The 13,804-nt window shown below is 37.4% G+C and overlaps 4 protein-coding genes across 4 annotated transcripts; 3 read left to right on the top strand and 1 right to left on the bottom strand.

Moving 5' to 3' along the window:
• Positions 1-27: 27 nt before the first annotated feature.
• On the top strand, positions 28-2,901 carry BmR1_04g06220 (Heat shock cognate 90 kDa protein; the record flags this gene model as incomplete). The annotated part of the gene is made up of 5 exons (XM_021482486.1): positions 28-517; positions 539-612; positions 635-955; positions 1,186-1,574; positions 1,842-2,901. The coding sequence occupies 5 exons, from the start codon at positions 28-30 to the stop codon at positions 2,899-2,901; spliced, it is 2,334 nt and encodes a 777-aa protein (XP_021337713.1).
• A 194-nt stretch (positions 2,902-3,095) lies between these two features.
• BmR1_04g06215 (hypothetical protein) lies at positions 3,096-5,359 on the top strand (the record flags this gene model as incomplete). The annotated part of the gene is made up of 2 exons (XM_012794394.1): positions 3,096-3,176; positions 3,212-5,359. The coding sequence occupies 2 exons, from the start codon at positions 3,096-3,098 to the stop codon at positions 5,357-5,359; spliced, it is 2,229 nt and encodes a 742-aa protein (XP_012649848.1).
• Positions 5,712-11,555, top strand: BmR1_04g06210 (DNA-directed RNA polymerase III subunit C1; the record flags this gene model as incomplete). Its single annotated transcript, XM_012794393.1, has 12 exons — positions 5,712-5,886; positions 5,934-6,149; positions 6,172-6,350; positions 6,402-6,530; positions 6,554-6,821; positions 6,984-8,098; positions 8,313-8,586; positions 8,609-8,823; positions 9,041-9,923; positions 10,534-10,805; positions 10,880-11,030; positions 11,053-11,555. 12 exons carry the CDS (start codon positions 5,712-5,714, stop codon positions 11,553-11,555), a joined length of 4,380 nt encoding a protein of 1,459 aa, XP_012649847.1.
• Positions 11,656-13,789, bottom strand: BmR1_04g06205 (hypothetical protein; the record flags this gene model as incomplete). The annotated part of the gene is made up of 3 exons (XM_021482485.1): positions 11,656-12,033; positions 12,088-12,545; positions 12,730-13,789. The coding sequence occupies 3 exons, from the start codon at positions 13,787-13,789 to the stop codon at positions 11,656-11,658; spliced, it is 1,896 nt and encodes a 631-aa protein (XP_021337712.1).
• Between the last annotated feature and the right edge of the window lie 15 nt (positions 13,790-13,804).

Here is a 13,804-nt window from a genome sequence, read left to right as displayed (position 1 = left end):
AAACTAATTATTTTGTATTGGCATATAATGAAATGGTTAATTCGATTGGTTATTCCCCTATCAATTGTGATAGATGCTGCAATTTGTATGTCCCGGAGATACGTTTATAATTTTATCATCCCTGTCAATTCAGTTAATCCATCAAATAGCCTCCTTAAGCGTGACATTTTCGCTGAATCTGCTGACATCAATGAAGAATCCACAACTAGCACCAACTTTGACAATGATTCCGGTACAAATTCTAGTGTCCAAATTGTCACTAGACCTCCAAGTGAAACATATAACGAGGAGACATATACCTTCAAAGCGGAGGTCAACAAAGTGATGGACATAATTGTTAATTCACTATACACTGACAAAGATGTATTCCTCCGGGAGCTGGTATCAAATGCAGCTGATGCTCTAGATAAACGCAGAATGAATGCCAGCAGCAATGCCAAGCCCGAAACCTTCGGGTCTATAAGAATCAAACCTGATAAGGTCCTTAATACATTAACCATTGAAGATGATGGGATAGGTATCATTAGCATTAATTCAGGGATGACTAAGAACGAGTTGATCAACAACATTGGTACCATAGCTGAATCTGGAACTGCAAAGTTTCTTAAACAAGTAAATGCTTAATGTCACGCAGATTGAATCTGGAGATTTTGATTCGAACCTGATTGGCCAATTTGGAGTTGGATTCTACTCCGCCTTCTTAGTGGCAGAACGAGTAGATGTTTATTCCAAGTCATACAATGACCCAAATGGCATTATTCATAAGTGGAGTTCGAATTCAAATGGCACTTTCACTGTTGCTGAACAAAAGGGAGGAGATGTGGAAAAGGTGTTGGAGTTGGGCGGCACAAGGATTATTTTGCATATAAGACCTGAGTGTGATGAATATTTGGAGGATTATAAACTTAAGGAGTTGCTTAGAAAGTATTCTGAATTTGTCAAATTCCCAATTCAAGTATGTTAATTCGTATTAAATGTAATATTACATATAATTATGTACTTAAATGATTAAAATATCCACGAGACCTGTTGTTGTTCCTCGTACGAACCCACTTGGAATCCAGCAGTCCACTGAAGATCCATTTTATGATAAGTACAGAAGTATAACCACAATTGTTCGATATTTATTTATATAAAATGTCTACAAATATTTTAAACAATACACTTCAATAAAAGCTAATCTAGTTGTGGGTAGAGAAAATTGACTATGATCGTGTACCAGATGAAAATAACACTATTGAAGGCAAACCCATGCGATACAAAACTGTCACTAAGAAACGTAACGAGTGGGAAACAATCAACACTCAATTACCCATTTGGAGAAGGAGTGAATCAGAACTTAAACCAGAGGATTATATAGCATTTTACAAGTCTACATTTAAGGCATACGACGACCCTATGTCATACATCCACTTCAAAGTTGAAGGCCAAGTTGCCTTTAGTAGCATAATCTACGTCCCTGGGGCTCTACCATGGGAATTGTCTAGGAATATGTTTGATGACCAGTCTAGAGCTATAAGGTTGTATGTGAAAAGAGTATTTATCAACGATAAGTTTGCAGAATCAATTCCAAGGTAAGGCTTGATTTTTCCTGAATTGAAATGAGGAATTAATTTTTTGATCAAATAATGTGTAATTATACCAAAATATTCGCCTTTGGTTCATTAATTACCAATATTTTGAATGGTTTACCCAATGTTTTATTAGAAGCAAATAAAGTTACACCCAATATTATTAAATGACAATTTACATTCAAATTAGAAATTTTAAATACTAGCAAATTTTGGAAATTTAAATAAAAGTATAATTAAAAATTGTCAATATTTCAATATCTAATTCAGATGGCTAACGTTTGTACGAGGTGTTGTGGACTCTGATGATTTACCACTGAATGTGGGACGTGAGCATCTACAAAAATCGCGAATGCTCACAATTATCAACAAGAGACTGGCTTCCAAGGCTATAGAAATGCTGCGCAATCTGCGTGCAAATTCCACTAATGAGAAGTGGCACAGGTTTAATGACCACTTTGGCAAGTATTTGAAGATCGGCGTTGTGGAGGATCAAGAGAATCAGCAATCTCTAGCATCTCTGGTGCAATTTTGGTCAAATAAAAGTGGAAACACCCGCACTGGATTGGATGAATACATTGATAGGATGAAAGATGGGCAAAAATGTATCTATTTCCTTACGGCAGAGGATAGGACAACCGCCGAAAATTCTCCATGTCTGGAGAAGATGAAAAAGATGGATTATGAAGTTTTATTCGCATTAGAACCAATTGACGAATTTTCCCTATCCGCTTTAGGAGTCAACAAATACAAGGACTTATCTTTAGTGGATGTGGGTAAATCGGATTTGAAGATTGACGCCAGTACTGACCAGTCGAATGGGTCAGCTGATGATAAATCTGGAACAAGTTCTGGGTTCGAAACTCTATGTGCATGGATGAAAGATCTTCTGGTTGAGAAGGTGCATGATGTCAGAGTGTCAAGTAGATTAACTGTGTCACCAGCTGTGCTGGTGCAGTCGGAATATGGCCTCAGTCCATCCATGCAGAAATATATGAGACAGCAGGCCACAGCACAGGGAGTGCAAGAGGAAGATGTTATATCCAATGCACTGATGACAAAACCGGTGCTGGAAATCAATACAGAGCATAAAATTATTAGACATTTGGATGAGTTGGTGAAGGTGGATAGGCTTGGTGACAAACCTAGGGAAATCGCACTGCAGTTGTTCGACGTAGTATCCATTTTGGGTGGGTACACCATAAAGGAGCCTAGTGTATTTGCCAAACGAGTACTAAATTTAATGCTCTCATTTGTAGAAAACAACACCAGCACTGGCGGTACTTGTAGCAGTGACAGCCCTGCTAGTAAAGGCGGGGCTGACGCTTAACAACATTTTCATGTATTTTTAGAAACTAACTTAATTTTACCATGTGTATCAACGTTAGGCTCACTTAATAGTATATGTGGGACACTGTACCTGGATCAAAAATGCGTTAGTACGTTATGGTGTAGGACATCTCACATACCGTCAACAGGTTTGTTGTCAAATATTTTAATTGATTGGTTATTTATCAAGTTGTTATGAGCGAATGTGTGGATAAATCCGATTGTGCAATAAGTGAAAATGTCTCCAATGGCATTTTCGACAATCTGCTACATATGGTGACACAGACAAATGTAGGAGGCTGCTTATGTAGGTAAAGGATGAACAAAATGCATATTCTAGGGGACGGTGTAAAATAGCCTCGCAGTGCGATGGATTGTGCGATCAAATATTTGAAAGGTATCGTGTATTCCTCAGAAATACATACAATAAACCCCTAAATCGCATCACTCACGAATGGAGTATCAAGGATAAGAAGGCGCTGCACTTGGACTGGATGCATAATATCAGGGACTATGAAAGCTGGTTTCCTCCTGACCGAGATGATTTTAGGTTCCACTTCTATAGCAATCTCCCTTTTTCTTTCCAGCATTTGCTACATTCTACTCTCCATTACTCTGCTAGACATATAAAACTTCTATCCAATAGCACCAGCGATTGGCTACCAGTACTTACCATACACAATATCATTATCAGTGGTAATGTTAATACGAGTGTTTGTGCAAAATCAGTGGCAAAGATAATGCTTGTTAGTATGAAAAAATGTTGCAAGGATAACATCTATCCAGACGATCTACAAATAAGGTGTGATGGAATGACAATCACTAATAATGAAGGGAATGAGATCAAATTGGTTGCACCTACAATTGAATTTGATGATGTTGTAGAATCAATCGATGTTTGTAACTACAGCCGAGATATGGATTCTTATTTGCTAGCAGTGAAACTGAGAAATCAGCACGTCGAACTATACAATATAAAAGAATTCATCAGGCAATCCGTGAAAGCTTTACTTAGTACAGAAAATATAGCAAAAACTAGTTCCAGTGGACGAGTGATACAAATGGCTAGAGAAGATAGCAGTTGCTGCCACGACTATCTGCCAATTAAATTTATGTATTCTTCAGATGTGGACAAGAAACTGTTTCCATCACATGTCGTAGCCATTGTTACTAATTTACAAAATATCGCAATATACCCCATAAAAAGAATTTCGGAGACTGAATTTGATTTGGAACACTTGCAAATTATAACCCTTAATCCACCTACTAATCACTACTTCACCGACGTATCTTCTCCCATCTGCTTGCACGGCAGCCAACCCATCCTATACACAGTAGACACCAGTGCTACACTAAAATTGTTCCAAATATTTGATAAAAAGGTGATCAAGTTGGCGATGTCCCTAACTATACCCGAGATTATTGACAAACAGGCACTTGGTTCCTACTATAAGTGCTGCCTCAAGGTTGATGTTAATTTGAGGTTTCCTAATCTAGTGGCTGTAGGCGGTACTACGGAAAACATTTGGATCTTTGATATTGTCAAGGTACTGGGTTCGAAACCTGGAGTGTATTATGCTCCTCAATATGTAAGTTCTAGTCTAGGGTCTAACCATAGCACAAAAGTCAATACTCATGCCGCTTTCACCAGAACAGCTAATAATAATAATAACTACAGTAAAGATTGTGGCAGAGTGGAGAAGGATGTATATCACTGCGTGATAAAACCATACCTGCCATCCCAGGTATACATACACTTCGGTCCCTTACACCCAATAGCCAAACTTAGTTGGATTAGGGGAGCCGATGCTCTGCTGGCAGTGCAATATGGCAAATTTATAAAATCGCATAATGCCCATGAAATTGATCCCGCAAATAAACACTCGGTTTGGGCTATATGGAATGTGGCCAAGGATGTACAGAGCCCCGATGATGCTATAATGAGGAACAAGTACTGGATTGGCAGGTCGAATATTTCTACCAATAAACCAGTTAATAATTCAAGGCTTGTAGCGCTTTATAATGGACATTTTGACTCAGAAAGTGGCGTATTAGCGACAGATTTCAAATGGAGTGGTCAATTGGGTCTAGTGGCCGCTAGTACTGATAGTGCCAGGCAATTGCACATAGTGAAGCCTGGAGTGTGGTCTTGGGGCGATTGTGACGACGAATTTGCCGTGGCAAGACTGGAAGGTGATGTAAATTTTTTTAAAAACTCCCTCAAACACATTCAGGAATTGAGTAGTAGATTTTGCGCCGAGGAATCAACACTAGACAGCACGAAGCAGCGCCGTACAAGAGCTAGATTCAATGTACTCGAGAATGAAGCAGCAAAAGAACTGAATAGGATTGCAAATGGGCTGGAAAATCCGTTAAAACTCGAATATTTGCCCGAGTGGTATAGGAAACAGGTCACACTGCCCAGTGACAGAGACAAGATGGTAGATAAGTTCGTATAGTACTAGTTATTACTGTAAAGTGTTATAATATTGTATGTCATTATGCTATGAACACGGATCCAGGACTGATCATTTAATCTTAGGTTACAAATAAAAATTCAGGGCTAGATATAGATACTCTACCAAAATACAACTGAACCCAATTATTAGTGTCAAAATTTATATCGTATAATTCTCTGTTTGTTAGGTAGATTGTGTATGGCTTCCAATGGTAAGTTGCGTCTGGGGTTTAGTAATGTACATCAGATCTATTGTTGAATAAATGTGTAGCCTATCATTTAATTAATAATGCAGTCAGTCTATTAATTTATGGTATTTAACGAGTTATGTGGATGTGAATTTTTAAGGTAGAATGAGAAAGTTTGTCCCAATAGAAACGCCACTAGTCACAATCGACAGCGTCGGATTCAGCGTCATGAGCAATTGTGACATAGCAAAGCAATCTGAAATACCAATTAATAATCGTGAAATATATTACTATTTGTCTAACAAGCCTTTTCCATATGGAGTTCTTGATCTCAGACTCGGTAGGTACTAGTCTCATAAAATTCTTTACTATAATCTATTCATTTAGGTACCAACCGCAATGATCAAAAATGTAAAACCTGTAACCTAGGATTGACTGAATGTCTTGGGCATTGGGGGTATATTGACCTTCATTTGCCCGTATTCCATATTGGATTCTTTAAGTACACTATCCAAATTCTCTCCTGTATATGCAAAAAATGTTCATATCTTCTAATTTCCGAAGATAACATGAAGAGGTTTAAGGATCAGGCATTAATAACCAGTATGTTAAATTGATTATTCAGCTGACCCATTGGCTAAGAAGATATTGTTTAAAAGATTAGTAGCAGAGTGTAGAAAGGTTATTAAATGTCCCAGATGTAATTCCACGCAGGGTTCGTTAAAAAGAATTGTTAAACCCACTTTGGATCAGTTTATGAAGATTAGGCATACAGTTAAGCAGAAACAAGGAGGGAAAATGCAGGTTAGTACACAATAAATTTAAATTTAGTTTCACTATATGCTAATAATTTAGACAGTGGAGGAGGACCTGGATCCACTATACGTTAAATCATTGTTCAAATCGATCAATCCAGCGCACTTACTGGTACTAAACATTGATAAACCTGAGAATCTCATTATATCATCCATACCAGTACCACCAGTAACAAATAATAATCAATTTAGAGTTGTATTCGCCCTTCCGTGACTTTGGATGAACATGGATCTACAGAAGATGATCTCACTTGTATTCTGTCTGACATTGTGGATTTGAACAATCTAATAAAGAGTCAGTGTAAAAACGGGTTTCAAACTAACCAATTTATTGGAAACTGGCAATTTATGCAATTGCAATGTACTAGATATATTAATTCTGAATCCCCAGCTGTATCTCAGTTGTTGGCTACCAAAAATATTACTAAATCTAGCAGGGGAATTTGTCAGCGCCTCAAAGGTAAGATATTAATTTTTTTAGCGAGAAAAATGGGTGAAAATTTGAACCTGGAATCCACATACACTACACCATATAACTTTTATTCTATTATACGATTTTTCCACGAGTAATGTTTTGTAAATTTTAATAACTATAAAATTTCAATTGAAAATACTAATCTAGGCAAAGAAGGACGCTTCAGAGGCAATCTTTCTGGTAAAAGGGTTGACTTTTCCGCCCGTACAGTGATATCTCCTGATCCAAACGTGGGTATTGATCAAGTAGTGGTGCCCAAGTATATTGCACAAAGGTTAACCTATCCTGAACGGGTAAATACAACAAATATCAATATCTTGAAGCGTGCAGTGCTAAATGGACCCGATTCTTGGCCAGGGGCCTGTTATGTTAACAAACTTGATGGTTCCAAATGTAATTTGAGATATGCAAATCCGAAGAATGTATCAGAGAGATTAGCCGTGGGTGATATCGTTGAACGGCACATATGGGATGGAGATATAGTGCTATTTAATAGGCAACCTTCATTGCATCGAATGTCCATAATGGCCCACAGGGCTATCGTAATGCAAGGTTCTACTTTAAGATTTAATGAGTGTGTTTGTTCACCATATAACGCCGACTTTGACGGCGACGAAATGAATCTCCATTTCCCACAAACAGAGGAAGCTCGCGCTGAGGCATTTCATTTAATGGGTGTACTAAATAATTTGACCAGTCCTAAAAATGGCGAGCCCTTAGTGGCTGCAGTGCAAGATTTCCTTAGTGCTTCCTATCTGCTAACCAGCAAGGACTATTTTTTGGACAAGAAGAAAATTTTCAACTTATGTTGCAGCTTTTGTGACGGCATAGAGCATATTGACGTTCCGCCTCCAGCAATTATATACCCGATACAATTGTGGACTGGCAAACAAGTATTTAGTCTACTGCTTTCACCTAACAGGAAAGATAGGACTTACATTAATTTGGAACTTAAAGAACGCGAATTTAAACCATATAAATCAAACACTAGCGTTTACGGTAATAGTGATGTTATGTCTCCAAGTGATGGATATGTTGTGGTATCTAATTCTGAATTGATGTGTGGTTCGGTTGGGAAGAATACTTTAGGTCCCGGTAAATCTGGACTTATATTTCATTTGTTACGGAATCAAGGCTCTAAATCTACTAGTAAATTCTTATCAAGAATCTCCAAGTTAACTTGTAGATGGTTATGTGAATACGGTTTATCAATAGGAATAGATGATGTTATTCCCTCACATGAGCTTATTTTGGAGAAAGGGGTACGATTTTCTATTTTATTTAGCAAATTTAAATGCTGCATGTGAAATAAGTATTTAATGATATATCCTTGTGTAGTTTTTGTGGTGTTTTAAAGTATTGATTTTTTTAAAATATGCATAATTATTTCTTTTACGATAGTATCATTTATCTGTGGGTTATTTTGTTTAATTAATTTGTTAAAAATATTATTTGTAACAAAACTTTGTGACATAGGTTGTATTGAATAACGGGTATAAAAAAGTAGATCATGAGATTGAAAAGTACAATCGCGGAGAAATCCAGGCAAAGTTTGGCTGTTCAGCCCAAGAAACCCTTGAGCTAATTATAAAGGGGGAGCTGGACGATTTACGTAATCAGGCCGGTAAAGTATGTTATGAACACTTACCTCCCCAAAATAAACCGCTAATCATGTTTAATTCCGGTGCCAAGGGGTCACTAATTAATATCGCACAAATGATCGCATGTGTGGGCCAGCAAAATGTATCAGGTTGCACAGATATTTCACATAGGACAAAGGATACAAAATGGATTTGTCAACCGTTCATTGCCACACTTTGAAATGGATTCTTTGGAGCCCAAATCTAGGGGTTTTGTCGCTAATTCATTCTTCACGGGACTAGATCCACAGGAATTTTTCTTCCACACTATGAGTGGAAGGGAGGGGCTTATTGATACTGCTGTCAAGACTGCAGAGACTGGGTACATGCAGAGGAGGCTTATGAAGGTGAGTACTTTAAATTTGTTAGATTATTTGGATTTTCTACATATGTTTTAATATTATGCTATGTAATGTGCGTTTTTTGTAATCTTAAATTGCCATTAAGAAAACTAATTGACCGTTTGCAATATTATTCAACAAGGTTGTTTATAATAATATATATATTTCACGAATATTCTACAAAACTGTTAATTTGCTGCTATTTACACAACTAATACTTTAGGCGCTGGAAGACTTGAGTGTGTGTTATGACCACACTGTACGAACCAGTGATGGACAAGTTGTACAGTTCTTATATGGAGATGATGGGATCAGCCCTTGCAGTTTAGGCGTGTTTCATATGGAAGATACACTGAAAATGTTACAGGCACGATCAAATTCTAAACAATTTGGGGATTATAAAGGTCCAATTTTACCGCCATCAGAGCCACCGACATTAGATTTAGAGGCATTACGTGCTATGAAATTGCCCAAATTCCTACAGGAAAGGCTGGAATCTCTGCAATATTTAAAGAGTGATGAGTATGCTTATGAAATGATTTCTAACCAACTCAAATGCTATCTTGTGATCCACCGTATGGGCCATAAAATTAATGTGCCTTTGTTCCCATTTGAGATAAGCCGATGGACCAGATTCATATATAGCTTAGTTAAGGGATTTATCCCTGCCAAACTGTCACAGCACTTGAACATTAACAGCACAGGTGATTGCGATATGAGCAAAGACAGTGTAAGTGCAGTGTTTAGGGATTTTGAAAGTGATTCATTGCATTGGATTGAGAGAAAGGCAGAGGAAATTGCAGAATATCGGCAACTTGAAGGGGCAGAGCCTGGAAGAAGCGAATTCACCGAATGGCCCAGTCGAAATGTGATACAGAAAGTATGTTATCAGCTAGACGGGAATAAGAGGAAGCGGATAACATACAACATGCCAGTTAACAAGAAATATGTTATTACTCTAAGGCACCTATACAACTTGTGCATATCTTGTTGGAGGGATTACAAGAACGCCATAGCGGAACCGGGGGATGCGGTAGGGGCGCTAGGTGCCCAGTCAATTGGTGAACCTGGAACTCAAATGACTTTGAAGACGTTTCATTTTGCAGGTAAATCACAGAAAAACTATATAAAGTATAACTTTATTTGTATATAAACAAATTAAATGACATGGCATATCATAAACCCATTTAATATAAGAATGCATAATTTTCCCTTCCTTTCCACAATTATTTACCCCATGTATATATGATGTATATTATAATGCATTGTTGTATTGGCTATAGTATATGCTTACACTTATAAGTGTGACTTTCCCCAAAGAAAATAAATTGGAGGTTTTAACCCATGGTGTAACCGTGTACACTAATAGGCGATGTTGTCAATATTTCCCAAAAATAACTTGGAAACCATTCAAATTGGTAAAAACATGCGAGAACAAGTCATTGTGTAAAATTTCACAAATTTCTGCTAAGACTCTTCCATGTTATTGAATTGAAATTTCATCATCAAGAATTATTGGCACTATAATCAATTCAAATCAACTTTACAATAAGATTTACATTAAAAAAACGTGAAAAATACTCTAGTGCAGAATCTATAGTTATAGGGTCATTGGACAAGCCACTATACTGCACTTATAATAACCATCATTTACCATATATACTGCATATGCATGTAAATAAATGCTTCCTCGTTAAAATACTATCCATTATCTAGGCGTGGCATCTATGAATGTAACTTTGGGTGTGCCCAGAATAAAGGAGATAATAAACGCCACGGCCAATATTCAAACGCCTATTATAGAAGTGCCCCTAGTGAGCTCAAAATTTGAGGCTGCCCTAATAAATAAGTATAGGATTGAAAAGACAACAATAGGAAATATTTGTAAGAAGTTTGAGGATATTTATTCTCCTCATGGTTCATTTATCATTCTCACAATTGATCAGGGTATTTGTGCTGACTTGGGATTGTGTATCAGTGCGAATCACGTAAGTAACAACACGAATCAATTACACCAAATATATGATATTAAATTCATTATAAAAAACCGGTTCTAATATAGGTAAAAGAAGTTATTGTTGGTTATAGTTCCATAAATAAGATCAGATTAGACAAGAACAGTATCTATGTGCTTGACAATGATCGACTGGCAATCCTAGTGCCTCATACAAATTGTGGTTTATACATGTTCCAAAAGCAGTCCCTAATAGACGGTATTTTGTAGAGTTTATATAGGATTGATGTCACTAGTACTGTCAGGGGAGAAGTTTGTCAAACGGGGCGTGATTAAAAAGGAAGGGGGCGAATACCACTTGGCTGTCGAGGGTTATGGATTGCTCAACATCATGGGCATCCCAGGTGTTGTTGGCACTAAGGTCAAGTCAAATCATGTCATTGAAGTGGCCAAAGTGTTGGGAATTGAGGCCGCTAGGAGTGTCATTATCAGCGAAATCTGCAAATGTATGGATGCTTATTCTATAGAAATTGACTACAGGCACATGTGTTTATTGGGCGACGTAATGACGTTTAGAGGTGAGGTGCTTGGAATCAATCGCTTTGGGATACAAAAAATGAGAACTTCCACCCTAATGTTGGCTAGTTTTGAGGAAACCAACGAACATCTCTTTGAGGCTGCCGTTCACAATCGTAGGGATCCCATTTGTGGAGTTAGCGAATGTATTATCACGGGCAAACCTATCAAACTAGGTACTGGATCCTTTGATTTACTACTTTACTGAAGGAAATATCTTAATTATTATAAAAACCTAAGTTCATGCACTACAATGTTCTACACATCATTAACAACTAAATCTTGTGATTGGCCTCAAAATTAATCAGTCAGTCTATCTTTTTCCCCATAGGCGCACCAACAACAGAACTAGTGCTTGTGAATGTAATCTTGTCCACATCTTCAATTGTAGACTTGTAAACAAAGGCAAATAACATCCCAATAGCAATGCCAATGATAACCATTGCATTGTAAGATACCGTATTATCGGAGAGCAATATTTTTATCATTAATGGATTGGACACCAGGCACTTGGTATTATGGGCAAACCCCCAAGAATTGTCAATCATTTCGTCTAGCAGAGATCTGAATGGTACTTGTTCCTGCTGAGTCATATCCACATGGGTATCAGTGAGTCCTATTGATGCTAATGCCGAAAGCTTGGATAAGTAATTGCGATAAGATTCTGGCCAAACACTTAACTGATCCTGTATTAATAATAGATCACGGATGAGTAATATTATATGGAAACTATACCACACCTGGTAGAAGAGGACTGTCCCAGGCAAAATCTGTCCTCTCAACTCTCCAAGACCCATGGAATAATAACCTAACAGTGTCTTAAGTATCTGGAATGATATATATAATCTTGAATTAGCAGATAGTTTGGTGACGAACAGGATGTTAGATCTAGTGTCCGGGGTTAATTGGTTATTTACAATCCATTGAGATTCTATACCCAACGTATGGAAACAATCTTCAGCAACGCATAACAGATTATTATCAGTTTTGATTGTTAGTGTGTGACCAAGTGGGATTATCCATTTGGGCAGAACAGTGATGGAAGCAATTTTTACGACTTTATCCGTAGGGTTTCTGATTGTAATTAGTAGAGTTGAGCTGGTTCTGCGATTTACACCCGGTGCATCTAATTCCTCGTATGTAACCGTGACTCCGCGCCCATCTATTGGCTTAGCAGTTTTTAACGCAACTTTTAGGTCTATGTTAGTCATTCAACACAAATAATTGCATTTTTATATAACTAGGGTATTTAGTGTTGTATGGGATGGATTGAACATATTTAATTCTGCAGAAAAAATCAAATGTTCTGATTAGAAACATATTCATGAGGATACAATACTCAGTAGTAATCATCATCAATCCATTATGAGACATATACGTACCTACAACTTTAGGAATGTAAATATATGAACCATCGCCCATGTTAGATCCGCCAGCTATATCAGCTTGACTGGATCTAATGAATAATTGTGATTCATTCATACAATGGCATTTGTTAATACAGTTATCCAGCAATTTTAGATTATCTAATTCCTCGCCAATAGTTACATAGTGTATGTTCAATGAATAATAATAGCGGCCGTTATGAAGTGATGCCGACAGTTTTACACCTTTGTATTCTGAACTAATTATATGGTGTAAATCGCTAAAAATCATGGCAAATCCTTTCCTAAACCCGCAGGGAAGCAACCTTTCCAAATTGTATAAATTGTCAGTGCACAAATTTTCCTGTGTCAAATTGTCAAAATACAACGCCCTCTCCCGTCTACTAATCTTGTACAACAAATCTTCCATTGTTTCTAATTTCGAAGCTTGTCTGGGATTCTCCCTAGTGTCCAAATAGTAATTCTCTTCATTCGTATCATCAACCCAATTGTACACCTGATCCAAGCGTAACTTCAAATCATCCAATACAGATTTGTTTTTACCAACGAATGGCTTATTTGCAAGAACTATGGGTGATTTTGACATGTTGAATGAGACACCGGTGAGACCCCAAAGTCCATGGGTTAACATAGGCCAAGCTTGTTGCACAAAATTACTGGGCAAGTTGGCCATCAAAGTAGCTCCATTTGGCACAATTTCAATAGGGGAATTGGAAAATCTATCGTAGTCCCAATGTCCACCGCCAATGGTAACTATGAAGTGGCTACATTCTGAAGTATTCAACAATTTCAACACATCTTTCGGTAATATATCTGTCGAGTAGGAAAATATGTTGCGATCATAAATGCTCTCTTGTGACCATGGATACAATTCGTATCCACTATAAGTATAATCCACTAGATATTGTGGAAAAAACTTGGAATCTTCGGTAATTTCAGGCGTGATACGTTGTATAAAAAGGCGCTCAGATGTGTGCGACTGTTGTCCATTCACACCGGTTGTATAATATTTAAATTTGATTATGAGTGCGATAATGAGTGTTTTATGGTGTATCATTATACATCAGTATAT

The sequence above is a fragment of the Babesia microti genome, chromosome IV (assembly GCF_000691945.2).
Source record: "Babesia microti strain RI chromosome IV, complete genome".
Taxonomy (NCBI): domain Eukaryota; phylum Apicomplexa; class Aconoidasida; order Piroplasmida; family Babesiidae; genus Babesia; species Babesia microti.
Note: the sequence above shows the minus strand (reverse complement) of the source record. Positions and strands in the feature narration are given on the sequence as shown.